The sequence below is a fragment of the Meles meles genome, chromosome 18 (genome assembly GCF_922984935.1).
Source record: "Meles meles chromosome 18, mMelMel3.1 paternal haplotype, whole genome shotgun sequence".
NCBI classification, from domain to species: Eukaryota; Metazoa; Chordata; class Mammalia; order Carnivora; family Mustelidae; genus Meles; species Meles meles.
The window spans coordinates 64,030,576-64,054,545 of NC_060083.1; the positions used below are offsets into that span (position 1 = coordinate 64,030,576).

At 53.9% G+C, this 23,970-nt stretch overlaps 1 protein-coding gene across 2 annotated transcripts; it reads right to left on the minus strand.

The window, feature by feature from the left end:
* Positions 1-623: 623 nt before the first annotated feature.
* WDR45B (WD repeat domain 45B) lies at positions 624-23,562 on the minus strand. Of its 2 annotated transcripts, none has more exons than XM_045985110.1 (10): positions 23,368-23,562; positions 16,675-16,749; positions 11,868-11,969; positions 8,504-8,591; positions 7,324-7,418; positions 4,740-4,930; positions 4,074-4,159; positions 3,123-3,224; positions 2,345-2,408; positions 624-1,995 (listed from the first exon to the last, which is right to left on the minus strand). In XM_045985110.1, the coding sequence occupies exons 1-10, from the start codon at positions 23,432-23,434 to the stop codon at positions 1,912-1,914; spliced, it is 954 nt and encodes a 317-aa protein (XP_045841066.1). In that variant the 5' UTR covers positions 23,435-23,562; the 3' UTR covers positions 624-1,911. The 2 variants fall into 2 exon arrangements, with proteins under 2 accessions (XP_045841066.1, XP_045841065.1); XM_045985109.1 differs by having other exon boundaries at positions 2,345-2,466; positions 23,368-23,561.
* Positions 23,563-23,970: the final 408 nt, after the last annotated feature.

The following is a 23,970-nucleotide window of genomic DNA, read 5'->3' on the forward strand; positions in this document are numbered from 1 at the left end:
CCATGGGGCCCGTCCCGGAGGACAAGTGGAGCCTTCACCATCCCGAGGGAAAACTCACAGGGCATACACCGGGGCTCCTCGCAGGTGGCCCGGGATGTCCTAATTTTGTGAAGGATGCAAGGTCATGCCTGGCGTGGCGGAGCCAGGACCATGCTCTCACACTGGACTCTCCTAGGGCGTGCTAGAACATTCCAGGTGTTCCAGACGGCGCCTCTCTGTTGTCCCCACCCCCCCGCCACCAGCTCTGCAGCCGTCTCCACGCACGGGGTAACAGCTGTGGTTTCTCATACAACGTGCTTCCTGGTTTCTTGCACAGCTGGACACGCCAGAGGGACTCTACTGGGGGAAACGTGACCTAGTAACGGTACGAATGTGAAGGACCCTCCGAGCCTCTACGCAGAGTTGGGGCCGACGTGTCTGAGGGGTCACCCCAACACGGACCAGGTGCTGCCCCAGAGGGAGTCCCGTGTGCCACCGCGACAACGACCATACACAGTGCCACCGAACACGACGCTCTTCACCGCCCCCCTGCTCACAGGCGGGACTGCCGACACCGGAAGACGTCAGCAGATTTGAAAACTAGGGTTTGGCTCTATAACATAGAATTCTTTTCCCCTGACGGATACAGAGTACAACAAAATTAGTCACTTTTATTTAAAAGAAACATTACAAATAAGTGCAAAATTAAACTTCATGATTAAATACACACAGAAGTACATGCATGCTGTACAGTGAAACCCACACACAAAGTTGGCGGATCACGCGACAGTAAGAACCGGCAGGACGCGGCGCTGCCGCCGCAGACTTTCCATGTTTGCACCCTGAAACCAAAACCGTACAACTGGGTTTCTTTAGAGGGAATTTAGGAAAATTAAACACATACCTCTGGGAGTACTAACAATATAGAGCCCACAACCTGCTTTAGTCACCAAGTGTTAGAGAACATTACCGTGCCTCTCCTCGGAGCGCCCGCAGGGCCACGCCGGGCGGGGCCTCCGGCTCCTGCCCGCAGACGTCGGGCCCGCGCTGCCGCAATGCCCAGCCTTTCCCTCCACATCCTCTATTAAGTGACGCTTTCCTCGGGGACTGATCCCGACAGTCAACGTTGTTCCTCTGCTCCCTGCACACAACGGGGAAACTCGGGAGGCCCGCGGGGCCCACAAAGCCACTTTGCTCCCCGCGGGCGCCCAACCTGGGCCTCCACGCCGACAGCTCCGACAGACAGATGGGGACGGCCGCACCACAGGCTCACGACAGGCACGGACAAGACCAGGACGCCGGCTTGCGGAGAGACGCCCACCTTGTGCTAACACGGCTGTCTCTCCTCGCTTCATCTTGAGAGGAGAGAAGGAATTCTTCTCCTTTTGTAAGGCAAGCTGCTGGTATTATTGTTCTACTTTCAAATCTGGTGGTAACGTAAGAACTCACATGGACACGTTTGTTCATTTCCCCATTACAGACTCAGTAAAAATGATGGAACCTATTGCCAAAACAAATTTCCATTTGTCCATCCTTTTGTCAACCCAGTCCCTACGTGTGCACGGAGCCCCCAAGCGCGCGGCGGGCGCAGGAGGGAGGGCGCGGCAGAAGCACGGAAGCTAGCATCACAGCTCAACTACAGGTCACGGGCCAGCAGTCGGGCCCGGGCAGCTCAGAGCCACTGAGTGTCTACACTGCCTTGATGATTCGTTCTTTAATACTGGAAATGGGAAGCCCTGCTCAGGAAAAGAGACAACCACAGGATGGCTTCAGGACCAAGGGCCCGGGGCAGTCCTCTGGCCGCTGACCCACGAGGCCCAAGGGCCCCGGCGCCAGCCCCAGGGTCTGAAGGGCACACTCAGTGCTGCGGAGCGGCCGGCCGTGGGTGCTGGTTGCACTCCCAGCGGAGTCACAGCTTGTCATCGGTCATTTCTAGAAACTGCGCGTAGACGTCCCGGACGCACTCCCCCTTGGGGTTGAAGAGGAATTTGTAGTAGCTGCCGTCTGCACAAATCGCTGAGACAGAAGGAGACCGTTTTACTCACGCGGCTTCTGCCCTTAATGTTAACAACAAGCAGACCTCACTGAGCTCAACTCTAAACGGCCTTGCTCTGGGCAGCAACCCAGACTGAATGTGGGGAACAAGGGACCCCCCCACTCCTGACTGAGCACACGCGTGACCAGGAACCCCAACTGTTCTGGGGTGGCGCCTGCGTTCGACACAGGTATGGAGGTATCTGGTCATCAGTTCAAACACCACATGACCTGCCCCTCCCAACTTCCTAGGAAACCCCAGAGAGCGGGCAGGGGCCGCTGGCGCCCCCAGGAGAGGGAGCACGGGGCGGCCAGCACAAGGACCACTTACCAATGACGGCATTTGGCTCTGTTCCAAAGGCACAGATGCACGGAGAGCCTGAGGGAACCTGAAACTTGGAAAAACTCCACTTGGAACTGAAGTACTTTGGAAGGAAACTGGCTGAGGCCAGACTAGGAGGGCAAGGGGGGAGAGAAAAGGCAGTTACGTCTCCATAATAAAGGTGAAAAAAATGGCTCTCTCATATGGCCTGAGCCCAGATACTTTAAATTCTATTTTTCCTTTTAATTTTACTTCTCACGTGAACAAAAAACAAAGTGCTTACAAATGGCTGTGGTGATCCCAGAAAGCACCAGTACCAGAAGGGGCACAGGTCCTCTAAATTAACTTGCTAAGCATGGCAAACGTGAGGACAGGCACCAGGGTTTAGGGACGAGTCCTAAATCCCAGGGAAGGTGACTGAACCCTAACTGGAGTCTGGGAAAGGAGGTAAAAATGACGCCCATTTCCACATCAGACACTGCGGACGCCAAACACCGCACAGGTGAGGGACGCCAGGCCTGTCGCTGAAATCCTGCGTCTGACGACTGACTCCCCCCAAGTTTGCCTCAGGGCCTCCTGCTGACCAGTGACAAATGGTCAGTTCACACCCTCTGTACGCGCTGTGTCCCACACATCCCGTATTCTTACAAGAAAGCTAGAGAAAAATCCATTCACGGCTGTACCACGTGTCGCGGCCTCTGGACGTCCGTCGCACAAATGAGCGACTGCACTTCCCACCCAATGTGCCTGAAGGAGGGGCTTGTCCTCTTAACCGCGGGAAACCTACCTGGACTGTTTATTCCTTTTCGGATCTTCGGCAGCAAAGATGTGCACTGTGCCGTGGTCACTGGACACGCAGAGGAGCGAAGCGTCCGGGTTGAAGTTAATGCTGCGGAGAAATCAGAGGACGCTCTGGGCTCCTGTGGACGCAGAAAACCCCCAACCCTAGTGCCACGCTGCCATGGGAGCTGGCGCCTCGAGCCCTGGCCTTCCTGAATTCCACACGGCCACCGTTCCCGCACCACCTCCCTCCATTAAGCAGCCCGCAGCGCTCTCCACGGAACCAGAGGGTCCACTCTGGGGAGCGGGCTTCCTGTGGCCACCCCTTCATACCACTCAGGTGATACCCCTGGCCCCTGGAGGTGCAGGCTGCCTCTGGAGGTGAGCATCACTGGGGCTGGGCAGGCCCCCAACCCCGGCTGGAGAGGCCCTGAGAGCAGACACAGAGGCGAGCCCCCGCAGGGCTCCACGGGCACAGTCACGACGTGCATGTTAATCATGTGTTTATCGTACAGACCCAAATGCCGCCCAGCACTCGCAAAGGCCACAGACGCAAAGCATGAAAGCCCACCCCAGCAAGGGGTCCCCCACGGCAGGGCTGCAGACCCCGAGTGATTACAGATGAGCTAACAAGGCCTCTGGTGTGTGTCCTAGAATACCACAGGAAAGTCAGCTGGAGGCACAGTGACGAAGAAACGAAGCTGGCAAGTATTGACGAACACGGAGGCAGGGTCCATGATAGCTTAATTACATTCTCTTTAACTTCCGTCCATACTCCCATAAGAACGACTTAAAGTTCTTCCTAATAAAACAAGCCGACACCAACCCCCAAAGAGCAGGCAGGGGCCCTGATTCTCCCTCGGTCCGACAGGCGGCATTTCAATGCCGTCAACCCAGAGCCACGGCCTCTCAGGGCAGACAGGGCGGGGAGGGGAGGGGGGAGGAGGCGCTTTCTTACCAATAAATATTGGCTGCTTGAGATCCTCTCCGTAGCTCCTGGATTAAATGCCCTGATGAAGTATCAAATATTCTTATAAGGGTCCCCTTTGAAAAACAGTGAAGTGTTTTATTATCATTCACAACCTTTTAGTTTTTTGAAATGAATATTATACTCACAAACCCATTGGCCCATACAGCCCCTTCCCAACTCGCCCTCCTCATCTAAAACTCCACTTTTCCCTCCGCTGCACCCGAGAATAAGCTGGTGGCTCTTGAGCCCCACAGCCCTGGATAGGAGCCAGAGCCCTGGGTGCCAGCCCTCCACTAACCCTGCCTCCCCTGCCCCGGCAGATGCCCGAGGGAACACACAGCCCGGGCAGGCATGTTCCTGGAGGGCTATTGTTCTCGGTCTAGAGAAATGACATCTTCACGGTAACTCCCGTGGCCAGTTAGAAAAAGGAACAGTGACTCTGCTGTCAAAAAGATGAGGCTTCATGAAGGAAAATGACTTTTCAATGGTCTGTGTCAACTACGACTTGATTCCAAGAGAAGGTGGCCAAGAACCCGTAAGGAGTCTGAAGCCACAGGGAAGGGCCGGCTTCCTGCAGGGCCACACTCCAGGTCCTCGGGAGGACAGGGCTGCTGGGGAAGGCGCGCGGCTCGCAGGGGAGGGACGTGCACTTACTTTCTCGGATGCAGTTGCAATTCTTGTTCCCTGCAGGTTGAGAGCAATGCAGCTCAGGACGCCCTCATGGGCTGGAATGTCCACCGGCGGCTTCTCGGTGCTGGCCAGGTCCACAAGCTGCACATGGCCCGTGTGCGTGCCCGGGAAGGCCAAGAGGGAGTTGTTACTGTTGGGGCACAGGACGCAGAGGCCTGATCGGAGATGGAGAGAACCCATCAAGCATTCACGACTGTCTAAGAGCCTCTGCCTTACCCAAACAAACCCATTCTCTGTCTTACAGCTCACGAGGGAAAAAAAAAAACCACATAAGACTTACTTATGTGTTTGCATTTTTTTAAAAAAATATTTTATCTTAGACAGTGAGAGGGAGAGAGCATGCGCAGGGTGGGCAGGGTAGAGGGAAAGTGAGAATCTCGAGCAGACCCCCCGCTGAGCCCCAGAGCCCAAGGTGGGGCTAGAGCCCATGACCCTGAGATCATGACCTGAGCTGAAACCAAGAGTCAGATGCTTAACTGAGCCACCCAGGCACCCCCAAGGGTTTTCATTTATATCAGAATCACAGAATCTTTTCCTGAGGTATCATCATCACACAAAGCTACCTCCTGCGAGACTGCCTCACACCCGGAACCATCTGCTGAACTTGTTCTTAAATAAACTTTGTAAAATGTCCGTCTTCCGTGGTACTAGCCACTGAGGATACAAAATTGTGAAGTATAAAAACTCCATTAACAATTGCATAAAATCCCAAAATACTTAGGAATAAATTTAACAGTGCTGTATAAGACACTGTAACACAATGTAGAAAAAAAAATTTCTGATGGACGGAGAGCTGATCTGATTGGACCTACTGTGGTCACGGCTAGAATCGACTCTGCCCGCATGTCACCGTGGTCACAGTCAAGCTGTCTGCAGGCTTTCTGAACCAGCCGGCCGACACTAGACGTTAAAAGGAAAGGTAAGGTCCTAGAATAGCCAAAAATTTTTTTGTAAGGTAAGAACAACATCGGAGAACTTATCCTACTGAGTTTTAAGATTTCAAGAATTATTTCAAAGCTCTAGATACCAATTATGATATTGACATAAAGACATATCACTGGAATAGAACAGAATCCAGAAAAATCTTACACTTACTTGATTTAAAACAAAAGGTACCAAGATAATTCAAGGCAGAAAAAAATAGTCTTCTTAACAAATGGTACTAGAAACTGGATACTCATAAAGAAAAATACAAATCTGGGCCTTTGTCTCACGCCACATGCAATAAAATGGATTAAAGACCTAACTTAGGGTCTAAAGCTTCTAGAAGAACACATAAAAGAAAATCTTTGTTTTGCAAAAAAACCACAAACTGAAAATATCTGCAAGAGTGACAAAGACCCTTATCTAGAACACAGAAGAAGTCTTACCACTCAGTGAGAAGATAAACGGCGTTAGAACAGGAAAAGATGTGAAGGCGCCTCATAAAAGATGTCTGAATGGCAAAAAGCACATGACAAAGGGCTTAACACTGCCAGTCCTCAGAGAAATGCAAACAAAACCCGAGAGACATACTGCTCCCTCGGTCACGGCAACGCCCCACGTTCAAAAGAGGGACAGTACCGAGTGCTGGGGCACCGGCTGCCGCCGTCCGGCTCTCCTGCGTCATGGTGGGGGTGCAAGAGGACCCCGCCTCTCTAGACGGCTGCGGTAAGTATCTTATCCACGTGGGCACAGCGTCACAACACCATCTCCAGTATTCACCCGAGAGCACTAAAAATTCCTCTAGGCAAAGACATGTCTGCGAACATTCGCACCAACTTCTGCTCGCCACGGTCCGAACGCTGGAGGGGATGAACGATCCGGCAGACCCACACTGCGCAAAGTCAGCTGGCAGCAAAGACGAGAGGAAGAACGCACACACCGGGAAGAACCTGAGGTCTGGGAAGCGAAGAGAAAGACCCGAACACAACCGAGAAGGCAAAACCTGAAGGCCAGGTAGGAAGGGGGCCGCCTGCAACTCTCCTCCACTGCGGCGGCAATTACACAGCTGTCCAAAACGACCAAATGTTATCCAACAATATAGTCAAAATGAGTGAGTTGTATGGATATTCTAGCTCAGTAAAGCTCTAGAAGAAAAACACTAAGAATTTTAAAAAGAAATTAAGGTGCTACAATGAGGAACAAAGTCACATGCAATCCTTGCTCCGGAAGAAAAAGGGAAGGAAACCCCTCAGAACTCAGTGAAAACACACAATTCCAAGGTCGCCCAAGGAGCTCCTGACCGCTTGACAACACCCGGCTGACAATGATTGGGGGCGGGGGAGAGACTCCCCTCACTCTGCCCCCTGACGATGGGGCAGGCCCGGTGCTGGTGTGAGAACACCGCCTGGAGAGCTCTCCCGGAAGGCGGTGGCAGGTACCAAGGGAAAAGGGCACAGGAGGAAAAATGAGAAGCCTGTCACGGTCAGTGCCCCCAGCGAGTCTCAGGACCCGTCCCACCACGGCAGCGCCACTCAGACAGAGAGACCTGCCGCAGGAGAGGGCACCAGCACAGGTCCCCACCTGCACAGGACCAACTCCAGCATTACTCCTCTGCATTTCTTACCTTTAGGGTTATAGCAGGTTTCAAAGACATGCAACTGATGGGGGTTGTGTGTGAATGTAAACACCTTAATCATTGAGTCCAAAACAACCACAATTCTGGAAAGAAAAAAAAAAAATCAGAATTCCTATTCCCAAAAGCGAAACTCAAGCATTTTGTGATTTTTGTTCTTATCATCTGAAATTTAGAAATGGTCCAAAGAGCACACACAGAAGGATCATTCTTGAATCAGAGCCCTGAGCAGGCAAGGTCTCTGGAGGTCGGTCACCTGCGAGCCCCCGGGGGAGGGGCTGGCACTGAGGGACACACGCCTCTCCCGAGCACCAGGGCCCAGGCGGACTAATGGACCTTCCTGAGGGTCAGGGACATTTTCATCAAATATTTCATCTAGAGTAAGAACCGAGTAGAGTACGTAGCGCAGAAAGTGTTTCTTTATACACTTTTCGACAAAGCCGGATAAGTTAGAAATGCTAGAAACTGGAAGGTCCTTGGATTTGGCTCCAGGATTTGCATTATTAGGGGGCCCTGACCATCAACATTACTGGAAGTCACAAGCCTACCTCAGAACGCAGGTGTGACAGTCCCCTATTCCCACTCACCTTTTCAACATCTCTGCCCCCCCACATCGGAGTGTAAGATGTAAGAAACACCAAATTAAAATCCAAACTAATGGAACTCTATCTTGCTGAACTGAACAGTCAAAACTTCTATGTTCTCCTGAACACCATAACGGCAACGGCCAAGAGGAGCCCGCTCCCTCTGACAGGTGACGGCCGTGCCCCCGTCTCGCTAACGAGGAGGATCCGGGTCTTCCTTCACCTTCCAACTGGGAACACTCACGGCGGCAGCGCGTGGCAAAGCCGGACTGGGAGCAGGAAGGCTCCAGCCTCGGGTCCTCAGTGGGAACCTGCTGGACAGGGACCATCCTCTGAGGGACTGAGGACCACCAGGGGCTGCGTCCAGGCACCGACAAGCCGCTTCTAAGCGATCCCGGGAAGCCCGTAAAACGCACACCTCCTTTGCAGCAATACAGAGAATGCATGACCTTTGGGTCGTAAGCTACAATCACCACATCTGAAGACGTGATTTTCCCAAACACGCTTCTTCCTTCAACGTGAAAATATTTCAGCCGTCGTCAGAGAAAGCGACTATTCCACTTTTAAAACTCGGACAGCAAACCTACCGATCTCGCCGCAGCTTCACCGCTTTGACTTCCGTCGAAAACTCGATCTCGATGACAGTCTTCTTTTTCAGGTCGTCCCAGACCATCACTGCGATTGCAGAGAGAACTCGTGGGCGCACCGGTGCGCAGGCCTCGCAGCAGCGTCCTGACCTCACGGGTCTCTGAGCGGCGGGAGGTGCTGCCCTCCCACCGCCCAGTCTCAGACCCGAGGGACCTGGCGGCCCACCGCTCGCCAGGCTTCCTCTGAGAGCAGAGCGTCCCCCGCACCCCCTGCCCGGCTCTTCCCTGCCGGCAGCCCAGCCCGGTCTCCCCTCCGCCGCACACGCACCCCTCCTTTCTGCCAACCTCGCCTGGATTTCGGGCAAACTTCTCCCCACCCCTCTCTCCTCGGTTCCACCTGCCCGAGCCAAAAGCAGGCGTGACCACAGCTCCTACTGGAGTTCTAGAGACACCCCTGGATCAGGCAAGAAAAGAGAGGCTTCCGGGTTAATGCGTGAAAGCCCAGGGCTGGGGGCTTCTCTCAGCCTCACCGCTCCTGCTCGTCCGCCCCACAAGCTGCTCGCGCCGCCGGCAGGACGAAGCAGCGGTCACCGCACCCCAAGGGCTGAGGAAATTTACAGACAACCTGAGGACGAGGACGGCCGCACGGAGCTGGGGGACAGGTGTGCGACTGGGGTATCAGACGTGCTCTATCTCCTGCACCTTTCTCTTACAAAGTTGTCTAGGGGGCCGTGGGGTCAGGGAACGTAAGCTTCCTCAGCAGGCCGTGGGCTAGGGGACCCAGGGTAGAAGGCAATGAGTGTCTCCCCCAAAGGTCCCGACACCATGACCACCACGCGTCCTGGAGGTGGAGTTCTGGGGCAAGTTTTGCCAGAATGGACTCAGTGACCTCCATTTCAAATCAAGAGACACCACCACCTACGAGAACTAACAAACTTCTGGAACTGTTTACTACTGAAGAGAGTACAATTTATAGCGACTCAAAAACGGAGCAGACTGCCGCTGTCACCCCTTTAAAACGCCGTCTTTGATAAATCTCTTCATTCCCAAAGCGGGCTCCCCTCGAAGTGCCCGGGAGCGCCAGCATGTCAGTACGTGGGGCAGGACCTCAGTCCACGGTCCCCTCACGGAGACAATAAACCGCCCGGCAGAGGACGCGTACGCTCGACCCTGAAAAGCAGCTCGAAAGTAAGCTTCTGCGAGCACCACCACAAAGTCTGCCGTTCGGAGCAAACGTAAACCGGCCCCGTCCAGGGAGAATCCCACAGAGGAGCCACGTCAACAGTGTCAAAAATCCGAGGAAACTCGATTTTCGGAAGTTTCTGGAAAGAGCATGACAGAGCCCCAGAACCAGCAGCACAAATTCTCACTCACAAAAGGAAAGTGACCAGACACAATGCCACAGACAGTGAGAAAAAGCCATGGACCCGGGTGACCTGCGGCTCCCCGTGGTCTGCACGGGCTGCGGGCTGCCATCCCGGTGTGCTGGAAATTCTACATACACACCCAGGATTTGGCATGTCTGCCTTTTAACACAGTTCCTGAGAACGAAAGGTAGATTCGGTAATTCTGGAATTCTCCCCCTTCGGTCCGCTAAGCTTCTAAGTAAGAGGCGGCCTTGCCGCTCCGCCTGAACAGCTGTGGGCTCGGCCGGAACCTGCCCGTCGCGCTGGGTCGACCAGTCTCCTCTGGTCTAACCGTTCTACTGTCCTCCACAAACCGAAGACACGACCTCTTCACATCTCAACACCGTGTCTTCATTTGTAACTATTAGAGTAAATTCAAGTAGCAATGTTGACGTTACTGAAAAACCACGGCGCACCGAAGGGCCGGGCTCCCGACTCTCTTTCCTCATGAGTGATCACTAACACGCGTCACGGCAAAGGCCGACCCCAGCTGCAGGACTGGTGCCCGCCCCCAAGCAGCCGGGGAAAGGAATTCTAAGGAGGCTCCACACTCAGCATAGAGCCCAGCGTGGGGCTCAAACCCACAACTCTGGGATCAAGCACCAGATGCCTAACCAACGGAGCCTCCCTGGAGTCCCCATCCCTGCACTCTGAGCACAGTGGCCTCTAGGTGGCTTCTGGACGGCCTCTTTCTGAACTCCCAAGCCACAGGCTCTGCTGACCCAGGCTGTGCTGGCAGTGTGCCAGACAGCAACCCAGGCTTTCTGCCCTTTAGCCCTGGTCGTGACAAGCTGGAGGGGTCTGTGCACACCACCGCGGGCAGTTCCACTCCCCAAGCCACTCACGCTGTCCGCCAGACTCCCCTCAGAGCTGCAAGTCAGGGCCCCAGGACCTACCAAAGGTCATCCAGGACTCTACGCCTCGCCATGCTCACCTGACTCCCCCCTGCCACACGGTCTCAAGCAGACCTCCAGCCCGTCCTTACACCCAAAAGCACCTCCTGGAACCTTCCCTTCCTGCCCAATCTAGAAAGAGAGCTATCCATGCCCTCCCTCCATCCCCACTCAGGAACCTATCACCAGCAGGTTCCAACATCACAGTCCTCCAGGGCTGCGGGCTCACCAGCACTGGACTCGGACAGTCCCCCTGACTTCTCTCTCCCTATCCCTCCCTGTGAATAAGGGCTCCCACTCTGCCATTTCCAGTCTCATACACTGCCTCCAAACTAGAACATTCCTAAGCCAGAACAGGACTGTTCTCCTGACCACACCCTCAGCCAGTATGCAAGACCCCCTGGGTCTGTCCTCACCCACCTCCGCCATCCACCTGCCCCTCTCCTGGTGTAACACCCTGCTTTCCTCCCCACCAGCCCACGCCTGGCTTTACAGTATCAAGTACAGGCCGTGGTTAGTAAAGTGTCTGTTTCTCCCTTACTTTAAAAGCCAGACCTTTTACACCATAATCTCTCTCACCACCCAGAGATTATACACACACACCAAGAACAATACTCTTAAACCTAGAGCTCCCGTTTTCTTTTCTACGTGTTTTTTGTTCTACGTGACAGCAAAATCGATGCTTCTGCGAGTCCATGGCTCTCGGTAGGAAAAATACCCTTCCTAACCCTCACTTTAAGATGAACACCTAACATTTACGACACCAACCCACAGGTGGGTACTCAGAACAAAACGGGGTCCAGAGGCATGGCACGGCCCCCGTTTAGCCAACATCAACTGAAAAGCTTTATGTGGACGGGAACAGGTGACCTTGCTGCACGCTTTTTCTCCTGTGAACGGCGGAGACAAGACTTTCTCTCCGGATGCCTTTTGCCGGTGATGGGTCCTTCGTACCCCACAGGGCCACCAGGGAAGAGCAAATGGAACCGCAAACACCAAGATGCTCTAGAAAGTGCCACACGCCCAGCACGGGAGGCAGGACCATTAAGCCCACCATCACTTTACCTTTGTTGGGGGGGTACTTCGGCTTTTTCCCACCACCGACTAAAGCTAAATAGTTGCAGCGAAATAACATCTCAACATGGCCAACTCCGCCTTCCAGAAATTCTGAAATGAAATTGAAAAAAATTAGTATGTGTATTTTGCCACTTAAATATAGAAAAAAGGGGAAACATAACATCCGGCATTTGACTTTAATCTGCAATCTGTATGTGACTGCCATCAGCAATGAGACTGCTGGCTGGCCAGGAGAGAGCTCTGGACTTCCCTCGGCAGCCCGTCCTCACGAGCTGTGTTTCCGGGTATAAATGCTGAACACCCAGCAGCCTACAAAGCCAACGTACCAAATGTATGAAATACCTAAAGCCATATTTTAAGGGGTAGCCAAAACCTCTAAGCTCTAAGAAAGCATGCTAAATGTGGGTGGCTAACTTGTTAAGCGTCTGCCTTCGTCTCAGGTCATGATCTCAGGGTCCTGGAGCCCCACATAAGGCTCTTTGCTTGGCAGGAAGCCTGCTTCTCCTTCTCCCACTCCCCCTGCTTGTGTTCCCCCTCTCGCTGTCTATCAAATAAATTTAGAAAAAATCCTTAAACACCCCTTCCACTGGCTTGAAATGCTCAAAGATGCTGGTGAAGTAACTGAAGAGGAAAACCGAAGCAGGCTTCCCGATGTCCTCCACGACAAAAGGAAGACGATGCTCACCGGGGAAGGCAATGGGAACCCAGCGAGAAGTTTGGGGCTCAGAGAAGCAAACCCCACTCTGAATGGTTTCTGGTGCAGAGCAGCACCCTGTTCTCACTAGCTCTGCACCCTGCTCAGCAGCGACTGGAGCTCGTCGCCCAGGAAGGGCACAGCAAAGGGCAAGTGGGGAAGCAAAAGCTCTGGAAGTCAGAAGTTGACAGATCAGTCACGGCCCTTCTGGATGGTTCCAAAGCTCATCTGCCGGCTCCGGGAGAAACGCGAAATTCAAGACCTCACAGAAACACCAGAAAGGACTGACCATCCCCTTGACCCCTGAGCGACACAGGATTGAACCGCACAGGTCCACTTTAATACAGACTTTTTTTCCAACAAATACAGTCTGATACTGTAAATGCATTTTCTCAACAGAATTTTATCTTCCTGAGCTTACTTTACCGTGTGAAGACAGTATACGATACACACATACAAACACGTGTTAACTCTTACCAATAAAGCTTCCAGGCAACACCACGCTATTAGCAGTCAAGTTGTTGCGGAGTCAAAAGTCATACATGGGGGCACCTGGGGAGCTCAGCGGGTCAAGCGTCTGCCTTTGACTCAGGTCATGATCCCGGGGTCCTGCGATGGAGCCCCAGGTCGGGGTCCTGCTCCACAGGGAGCCTGCTTCTCCTCCTCCTCCTCTCTCTGCCTTTCCCCTGCTTGTGCTCTCTCTCAGTCATTCTCTCGAATAAATGAATAAAATCTTAAAAAAAAAAAAAGCCACACGTGGATTTTCAGCCACATGGTGCGAGGAGTGGGTTAGTGTGACTGCGTCACCATTCCTGGTTGTTCAGGGTCAAGAGTAATGTTGTTCATGCAAGTATCTGGGGGTCTTTCTTCCAGCGCTTTCTTTCAGATAAAACCCTTTAGGTATAATTAATGCATCATCAGAACTCGTCTGTATAAAATGAACACATTTTGCCAAATTACCCGACAAAAAGATTCTACCAACTTCAACGGTACCACTGAGGTCATGAAACGGCCACGGAACAGTCTGCTTCTCCACAGCCAAGCCAAAGCTACAAGCTGCCATGTAACACCCCCCCGCCCCCGACAATCCACTCCCTCCCTCCCTCCCTTTGTCCCGACATGCCGGGGTGAGCACACGAGCATGCGGTCCATTAGACAGAATGAGGACGAAGGCCCCCAACACACCGCCATGTCAGGCAGGTCGCCGGACTGGGTCATGTCAGACATGGTGCACGACAGGTCACCTCTTATTTCCAGGAGCCCGTTTTATGCAGGACGGCGTCCCCAGCCCCAGCGCAGCACCAGACCCTGCGGGCGCCCAGCCACTGCCCCGTGGGCTCGGGAACAGGCCGCCTTCACCGGCGTCCCACCTCGGTCACGTGCTGCTCCTTCTCGGTCTCTGTGTCCTCTCTACGTCCCCACGTTTGGCTGCCAGCGCCACATGTGTGAGCACTGGTCGTGTGGAGGGAAACGTGGCTGACACGAAGACAGGAAAATGCCTCTGAACCCTCTGCCCACCTTGCAGGCTGCGCCAGCTCCCTGAGCACGAGCTATACGAGTTCTACTCACCTGCACCACGGAGAGCTGGATTTTTAAATGAAAAGTGAAATTTTTTTAAAAAGTGAAATTAACTTCTTAGGAGTATTTCTTGGGTTTCTATAATCACTGGGTATCCTACTTTATCCAAATGTATCGTTCCTGAACCTTCTTCCTAGCACATGCACAGATGTGAATCCGAGTCCTACACTTGGACCCCACGGCGTCACCGTGAACTCCAGACAGGCCGCCACTGCAGACGGTCTTCCCGGGGGCCCCCCGGCTTTCTGGAGCAGAGGAGAGCTGCAAACCCACCTGAGCTGTAACTAAGATGCAGGACCCCCGGCCTGGGAGGGAGCTGGGAGAAAGCTGCCTCCAACAGCTCCCAGTGCCTGCCGGCGGTGGGTGCACCCGCGAGAGGCAGCTCACGTCCAGTCACACCTACTCGGTGCCACAGCCACACGGGACATAACAGGGCCGACAGCCTGGATCTGGGGGTGACGATGAAGAAGGGCAGGCACACTTCCTTCCTCTTCATTTAGGAAAGCAAACCGCAAGATGAAACAGGAACCAGATCCAGTCTGGCAACATTTTAAGTTGCCAGAAATGTTAACAGCAGACCCACCTACAAGTGCGCAGGGGTGGACTGCTTAAAATACGCCATCAAGAAGCACAACGCTGCCCCGCCACGACCCTTTTCAAACTCACTCCAAGCTAAGCTTAGGGACAGATGTCCCCAGACACCGTTCAGCTGAGCAGCAAGAGGAAACAGTACTCGCCCTCAGCGTGAGAACGACAAACCCTTCTGGAACTTAGACTTTTAAAATGCTTCTTCTCTAACGCATTTTTTTTTAGTTTATTTATGAGAGAGAGCGCGAGAGCGCACGTGAGCATATGCAAGCAAGGAGGGAGAGGGGCAGGGAGAGGGCGAAGCAGGCTCCCCACTGAGCAGGACTCGATCCCAGGACCCCAGGATCATGACCTGAGCTGAAGGCAGACACTCAACTGACTGAGCCACCCAGGTGCCCTAACATATTTTTAGAAGAAATCCTCAATTTGTTATACATTTCATTAATTAGGAAATAGCTGTCAATATATTGCTAATGATTCAACTCCAAAGTAACTCCTAAATTTCTGGGTCAATTTAAATAAAAAGTATTTACAAGTCAAACTGTTTCAAAGTATTTTGTCACTATTTATCCATATAAAGCAGAGTTGTCTTAATTCACTAAGCAACCAAAAAAATAAAAGTCAGCCTGCTGTGAAAGTCAGACTCCCATCACAGCCCACAGTGCTCACTGGCCCACTGAGAGCACATGGCTGCTGGGCTGACAGGTTAGGAAGGCACGAGCTAACGCAGCACTCAGTACTCGGGCCCAGCTCTAATCTAGGTGTTTTCGGCATTCTAATTCACTGATCTTCACAATAATCTTAGGAGGTAGACAGTCATCACCTTTCTTTTACGCAAAGAGAGGCCAAGAGAAGGGGAGGCACCTGCCCAAAGTCACAGAGCAGCCTGGCAAGGGGGCAGAGTCAGATCCCTCCCCAACAATGTGGGCCGAGAACCTGAGCCCTTAACTGCCAGCTACCCTGTGTGCCTCTAATAAACCAACGTCACACACCTCGATGCGAAGTGAACGCCTACACGCACAGCACTGGTTACTGCTCTCGACCCCACAGCTGCGGCACAAACACTGCATCCGACAGAGGGTTCTGCTGTCAAGAAGACCTACGAAAGCCCCTGACGCTGGGTCACTAGCTGTTGCCGGAAGGGGGCTGCTGGGTAGAGAATTGAGGCGCACAGACGAGTCCCAGCGTCAGAAAACAGAACCTGCGCACTGAATAAAGACCAAAAGCACAACAGCGGCAAGGCAAAGGGTGTCCCCATTTTCTACGACTCATCTGAGACTGGTCTGTCTGTCGGCTTTATTCTCTTAGCAAGCAGAGAGAGCAGGAAACAACCAAAGTGTAAGAAAAATACCTTGGAGTAAAAATAAATTGAAAAAATTCTACCTGTACCATTTACCAATCTTTCCTGTCAAATGGCAAAAGGATCACCATTATTTCAGTATTACCAAGAGAAGTCCTGATTCCACTTGAGAAGCTTCTGAAAACTTGTATTCCCCGAAAACGTAACTTAAAACACTGAGATACGTAAACAGAATAACTACAACTTACTACTGCAGACAGTATTTTCTAAGTGGTCATTTATCAGGAGTCAAGAGTCCCACATGCTGACTTACACCCATCACTTGAGTCCTCTACAGCTTCACATTCAGCAGGGAGACAACGGCTCGCACCAGCTACCCTGAGCTCTCCCACGACAGCCAGCGAGAACTGAGAACACGGCCAAGACGCAGGACGCTTCAAAGTCCACATCCCCCGGAGAAAACAGAGCCGAGTCACATCCACTGGATCACCCCTGCACCTCGTCTAGGCCGGCACAGGGCCAGGAACCTATTTACTTCTTGAAACCAGCACCCTGTCCCCACCAGCAGTGGGATAAAAGGCAGATTCTCTGAAGCCTGGGGAAAGGGAGGAACTAGGAAATGTCAACACTCTTACCTTGTTTCTCTTTTTCTTTTAGCGGATCGGTGTTATAGACTCGGAATCCGTTTTCCATCCCACATGCAAAGCATCCTAAAGTTGAGAGAGAGACAGACATTAATCGCTGCAGTGGGACCCCAGCTGAGGGCGCAGGGGCCCGAACAGCAAAAACAAGGGGTCTGGAGAAAACAGCCTTTCCTAAGAGCTCTTGCAGATGCTCCGAGCACCCGGACGTGGCCTGCTCATGCCCCAGCTCCCCTCCTCAGGGCTGCTGCTCGATGACGTGCACGACCTGGCACAACGTTCTCGGTCACCTAATGTGAAAAAGAGCCCTTGGAGTCATTCCAACTTCCTCCTGCAGGGCTCCCCGAGAGGGCTTCACCAGCTACCTGCACTCGCCATTCTGCCCCCGCACACTTCCCTCAATACCTGCCTCTTGCTAACACTCGCCACGGGCGTCCCCACTCCCAGCGCGTGTCTTGAGTGCTGCGTGTCAGACACCCAGACCTGGAGCAGCAACGACAGAACAAGAAAGTCCGAGACAGCTGCGAGTGACCCATCCCAGCAAGTGTGGACACAGCAGACCAGGGCAGGGGAGGAAAGGGCTGCTGCAGCGTGGCCTTCCAGAAAGTGGCCTGAGGTCTCCCATGACCTCCTCCCGCCTGTAAACAAGCCTAACCTCGAAGCCCCAGTCACGGTCACACACCAGGTTGTTAACAGTCCAATTAACATCCACCGGAACAGCCAAAATGGCGGGAAAGGCCAAGTATGAAGCAGGTCCGGAGGCACGGGGACTCTGACCCTGCTGGTGGCTGCCAAACCAGGGCCCCCACCCTGGCGCACTGTCTGCGGGATCTAGCACGGCGGGCGGCTCTACTCCTGGGCGCACACGCCTCACAGAAACAGCACAGGTGTGCAAAGGTGAGCGTCAGAACGTTCACAGCAGCCCTTCCACAGCCTAACAGCCGAAAACTGGAGCCCGCCCAGATGCCTCCCAACGGCAGACTGAGTTGACTGTGACACAGTCACACAGAAAACTGCTATGCGTCACGGAGAATGCTCTACAGTACTCAGCACTATGGAAAATGTCTCACAAACGGGAGGCTGAATAAAAAAGCCAAGAACAGGGGCGCCTGGGTGGCTCAGTGGATTAAGCCGCTGCCTTCGGCTCAGGTCATGATCTCAGGGTCCTGGGATCGAGTCCCGCATCGGGATCGAGCCCCGCATCGGGCTCTCTGCTCCGCAGGGAGCCTGCTTCCTCCTCTCTCTCTGCCTGCCTCTCTGCCTACTTGTGATCTCTCTCTCTGTCAAATAAATAAATAAAATCTTTAAAAAAAAAAAAAAAAAAGCCAAGAACAAAAGTCAAGTACAGAGACAGGCAAAAGGACACTACAGCACTGAAGTCAGGCTGGACAGGGCAGTGACTGGAAGGAGCCCAGGACGGCCAGTGTGTTCAGGCTGGAAAACTCGTCAAGCTGAACCCCCTTCTGGGGCACACACACTCTTCTGGAAGTACAGCGGCCTCCACGACAAAGGAGGAAAGGGTTCACCAACACCAAAGGCTGGCAACCGCTCTCTTCAGAAGTCAAGGCATCGGTCTGCGACGACGCGGATGGAACTAGAGGGTTCTGTGCTGAGCGAAGTCAGTCCATCAGAGAAAGACAATTATCGTATGATCTCCCTGATATGAGGAATTTGAGAGGCAGGGCGGGAGGGTCATGGAGGGGAGGGAGGGAAAAAATGAAACAAGATGGGATCGGGAGGGAGACAAACCGTAAGAGACTCTTCATCTCACAAAACAAACCGAGGGTTGCTGGTGGCGGGGAGGGGAGGTAGGGTGGCTGGTGATGGGCACTGGGGAGGGCATGTGCTATGGTGAGTGCCGTGAAGTGCCTAAGCCTGACAAGTCACAGACCTGCACCCCTGGGGCAAATAACATGATATGTTAATAAAAATAATTAATAAAAAAAAGAAGTCTAGCCATCATCCTTGCTACGTTCACACAATTTTGTCCAACAGCTAGGGACTCCGCAGGCGCCTGGGTCAGCTGGTGGGGGGCAACATGGCCCTGGCCTCGCTGCGGGGGGCACCCGTGTCCCGCACTGCTTCATGACCCTGGGCACCGTCCAGCCGGAGGTCTGCGGCAGCCCTGCCCCCGGCGCCTCTACCCCACCACTCCGCACGGCACCGCCTCACTCGAGTCTCCGTGGCACGTTCTAGTAATTCTAGCAAGATTTCAGACTTTTCCATGAGTATGTTTGTTATGGTAACCTGTGATTAGTGATTACGACTCACTGAAAACTCAGGTGGTAGCTAACATTTTTGAGCAATGAAGTATTTTTTTTTAAAGATTTATTTATTTGACAGAGAGAGGTAACAAGTAGGCAGAGAGGCAGGCAGAGAGAGAGGGGGAAGCAGGCTCCCCGCTAAGCAGAGACCCCGATGTGGGGCTCGATCCCAGGACCCTGAGATCATGACCTGAGCTGAAGGCAGAGGCTTAACCCACTGAGCCACCCAGGCACCCCGAGCAATGAAGTATTTTTTAACTAAGATATGTACACGGGCGCCTGGGTGGCTCAGTCGGTTGGGCCTCTGCCGTTGGCTCACATCATGATCTCAGGGTCCTGGGATCAAGTCCCGTGTCGGGCTCCCCACATGGGGAGCCTGCTTCTCCCTCTCCCTCTGCCTGCCACTCACTCTGCTGGTGCTCTCTCTTGGAAATAAATAAAATCTCTTTTAAAAAAATTAAAATACAGGGTGCCTGGGTGGCTCAGTGGGTTAAAGCCTCTGCCTTCAGCTCAGGTCATGATCCCAGGGTCCTGGGATCGAGCCCCACATCGGGCTCCATGCTTGGCGGGGAGCCTGCTTCCTCCTCTCTCTCTGCCTGCCTCTCTGCCTACTCGTCATCTCTGTCAAATAAATAAAACAACAACAAAAAAACAAAACAAAAACACCTAAAAAAATTAAAGTACATACATTTTCACAATGACATTGCACACTTAACAGACTGCAGTATAGCGTAAACATAATTTTTACAGGCACTGAGAAATAAAAATACTCACTTGACTTGGTTTATTTTGACAGTCTAGCGCAGTGGTCTGGACCCGAACCTGCAGTATCTCTGAGGTGTGTGTGTACAGATTACTCACACACAGCCCATATGCAAATACTACCACCACCTCCCCCCGCCCCTGGCTACAGCTACAGTGAAGCGAGCCAAGGACAGCAGTCTATGGCGTCAGGTCTTGGTCCAGGCAGAATAAGCGAGTGTATAAAGGATATATACACAAAAATGTGAGTTTCCCAAGAGAACAGAAAGAAAAATTATAGAAATGTATATTTCAACACTCAAGAGTCTCAAAAACCATCATGCCAATTATTTTTAAAAGATATAAGTTTGAACATTTAAAATTATGACTAGGGGCACCTGGGTGGCTCATTGGTTAAGCCTCTGCCTTCGGCTCAGGTCATGGTCTCAGGGTCCTGGGATCAAGCCCCGCATCGGGCTCTCTGCTCAGCAGGGAACCTGCTTCCCTCTTTCTCTGCCTGCCTCTCTGCCTACTGTGATCTCTGTCAAATACATAAATAAAATCTTTAAAAAAATCAGTATAACTAAAACCAAAATGTAATAAATTCAACTATCTAGCATAAATTTAAAGGGAATTAACCTAAGGGTAACCAGAAGCTGAAGTATAAAGGCATAAAAAAACTAACTTGGTGGCTCAGTCAGTTAAATGTCTACCTTTGACTGGGGTCAGGATCCTGAGGTCCTGGAATCCAGCCCCCTGTCGGGCTTCCTGCTCAGCGGGGAGTCTGCTACTCCCTCTGCACCCCACCCCCAACCAGGGCTTGTGCTCTCTATGTCTCAAATGGAAGAATAAAACCTTAAAACAAACAAAAAAAGACAAAACCACTAACTTTACTTTTTTAAAAAATATTTGACAGAGAGAGATCACAAATAGTCAGAGAGGCAGGTGGGGCGGGGGGCAGGGAGGTCCAGGGAGCAGGCTCCCTGCTGAGCAGAGACCATGATCTAAGCCAAAGGCAGAGTTTAACCCACTGAGACACGCAGGCGCCCACCCCCAACTAATTTTACTTACAAGTTGTTAAAATGAAACAAGCTGGGCTTACAGAAGGGTATTTTTCAGACAATTGAAATGTGGTCTTTTAAGACCCACAGCTGTATTTTATTTCTTGAGAGAGGGAGAGATCCCAAGCAGGCTCTGCTGGATCTCCTGACCATGAGATCATCACTGAAACCTAAACCAAGAGTCGCATGCCCAACTGACTGAGCTGCAGAGGTGCCCCACACAGCTCTATTTCAAAAATAATCTTTGAGGGTGTCTGGGTGGCTCAGAGGGTTAAGCCTCGGCCTTCCATTCAGGTCATGATCCCAAGGTCCGGGATCCAGCCCCCCATCGGATCCAGCCCCCCATCGGGCTCTCTGCTCAGCAGGGAGCCTGCTTCCTCCTCCCTCTCTGCCTGCCTCTCTGCCTGCCTGTGATCTCTCTCTGTCAAATAAATAAACAAAATCTTTTTTTAAAAAAAATCTTTGATAAAACCTTTATAAACATATTATAATCTTCACTGGTTTCTTAAATAATCAGCATCATTTTGAGCCTAGAATACTATACTGAAGCTTAATTCAAAGATTCCTCACTCAGCATCAAGGCAGGTATCATAAGAATGATTCTCTTGCATTAAACGACTTCAAGACACTAAGCTGTTTGTTTTCTAGATGCAGAAAGTATCACCAGTTTTTATGGCTACCTCTTCCCGCCCTTACTACCGGTTAGCCATCTCTTTCTACTGAAAACATATTAGTTTTTTAAAGATTTTGTTTATTCATGGAGAGTGGGGGACAGAAGCAGACTCCCCACCAAGCAAGGAGCCCGACATGGGGTTCAACCCCAGGATCATGACCTGAGCCGAAGGCTGAAATATGCTGAAAACGTATTTCTTAAGGAGTTGTTCTATCACTGTTAATTCCTTAAAGAGCTCTCAATTATTATCAAACCCATTAAAAAACCTACTGGCAGGTGCCTTGCTGGCTCAGTGGGTTGAGCCTCTGCCTTCAGCTCCTGTCATGATCTCAGGGTCCTGGGATCGAGTCCCATGTCGGGCTCTCTGCTCTGAAGGGAGCCTGCTTCCCTTCCTCTCTCTGCCTGCCTCTCTGCCCACTTGTGACCTCTGTCTGCCAAATAAATCAATCAATCAAACACCTTACTGGCCCTCCTCTAGTAATCAAACCCAAAAGTGTTCAGCTACAGAATTGCCCGATGTCCAACATCTGCCTCAAACTCATGCCTCGCTCATAACAGGTTCTCGCACAATCCCTGCAGTCCCGCCCAACCCAAACCACCTTTTGGCTCAGCACCCACACCTGTCCCAAATCCTCCCCAGGGCTACCTGCCACCTCCTCCGAGAGCCCTTCCACGACCTGGAAGACTGGAAGGAAACGTGCCCTCCTCCAACGACGGGAGCCTCCTCGGCCTAACCCGCTCGCCTCTTTCCACCTGCCACCGGGCTCTCCCCAGCTCTCCTGTGACACCACAATCAGCACCTGCGGGCAGGCTGGACCGACCCCTCCGAGCACAGCACGGGCAACGCCGGCCAAACACTGCCGCAGCCCCGTCCGCTGAAAACCGTTTCCCCAAGACCGACCACAGCACCACCGCGACGGTCTTCGCAAACGAAACTTCCAAAGCGGCCAAGTGAAAGCTCTGCCGGTCTGTGCCTGAGCCGCAGCGGCCACCCCTTCCCCCGCGGGAAGCCGGTAACGCTGCCGGGGAGAGGCCGCCCTGCGCCCCGGGCCTCCCGGGCCCTCCGCTCCCGCTTCCAGGGGCCCCGGCTGGATTCCGAGACGTGGAAACAAACGCGCTTCCCCCAGCCAAGTCCTTCGAGGTCCGGACGCAAGAGGGAAACGCGCGAGGGGAGTTGAGGGACGCCTCCTCCCCAGCGAGGACCCGCACCCCGCCGGCCCCCGCCCGCGGCGTCCGCGTGGCAGCGGGACACAGACCCAGCGTCGCCGACGCGGCCGCAGCTTCGCCGCCGGGAGCCCTCAGCGCGCGCGGGAGCAGCAGCGGCCCGAGCTAGGCCGTGGGGAGCCCGCGTCGCGCACCCGGCGAGAGTCCGCGGAGGCGGCGGACCGAGCGGGGGCGGCCGTCGCCCGGGAGCTCCAGAAAGTCCGAGGCGAGGGACCCGCCCCGACCTCGGCCCATACCCCCCGCCCGCGCGGGAGCGGCGCCGGGAGGGCCGGCGCGCGAGGCCAGGACGAAACTGGGGGCGGCACGGTCAAGGGCCGCCTTGGGGGAGGGGACCGGGTGGGGTGGGTAGGGGCCGGGTCGGGTCCGGGTCGGGTCGCGGGCGTCCGGGGAGGAGCCGGGTCGGGTTGAGGGGCGTCCGGGGGTGGGGAACCGGGTCGGGTGGCGTCTATGGAGGGACTGGGCCGGAGGCTTCCGGGGAGGGGTCGGGTCGGGGGGCGTCCGGGGGAGGGGCCGGGCCTGGTTGGGGGACTTCCCGGGAGGGACCGGGTCGGGTCGGGTCGGGTCGGGTCGGGCCGGGCCGGGCCGGGCCGGGTCGGGGGGCTTCCGGGGAGGGGCCGGACCGGGCCGGGTCAGGTCGGGGGACGTCCGGGGAGGGGCCGGGCCGGGTCGGGGGGCTCCGGAAGAGGCCGGGGGGAGGCCCGGGCGCGCGCAGGGGCTCCCTCACCGTGGTCCTGGTTGAAGCCGGCATAGAGCAGCCCGTTGCCATGGGGGTTACACGGCAGGAGATTCATGGTGCCGCCGCGAAGAGTCCGCTGCTCCTCAGCGCCGCATGCCCTCGGGGAGGCCGGACACCAGGGTCCAGTCTGTCCGGCCGAGGCCGCCGCGCCGGAAGCGAGGGGCGGACGTGCGTGCGCGCGCAGCCAGGGAGCCGCGGAGCGCCGAGCGCATCCACCTGGGCCCGGCCGGGAGCGCCGAGAACGTCACGTGCGCGGGGGCGGGGCCTGTGCGGAGGGAGGCGGGCTTGGGGTAGAGGGGCGGGGTACGACGGCAGGGGGCGGGGCGGGTCTGGGGCGGAGCAGCACCTATCGGGTCAGAAGAGACCGGAGGACCAGCCACCCGGACACCGGACCCGGGTGCAATTCAGAGGCAACCGCGCCCCACCCCCGCCCCTCGCGGGCGGGCAGGGCCCATCGCCCCATATATAACTAGAGCCCCCCCCAGGAATCATGGAAATGAGAGAGACTTTTTCTTATTTTTAATTGATTGAAAAGACGAGTATTTAAAATAGTAACAAGGCATGGTAGGGTTTTTTTAAGTAAAATGTACA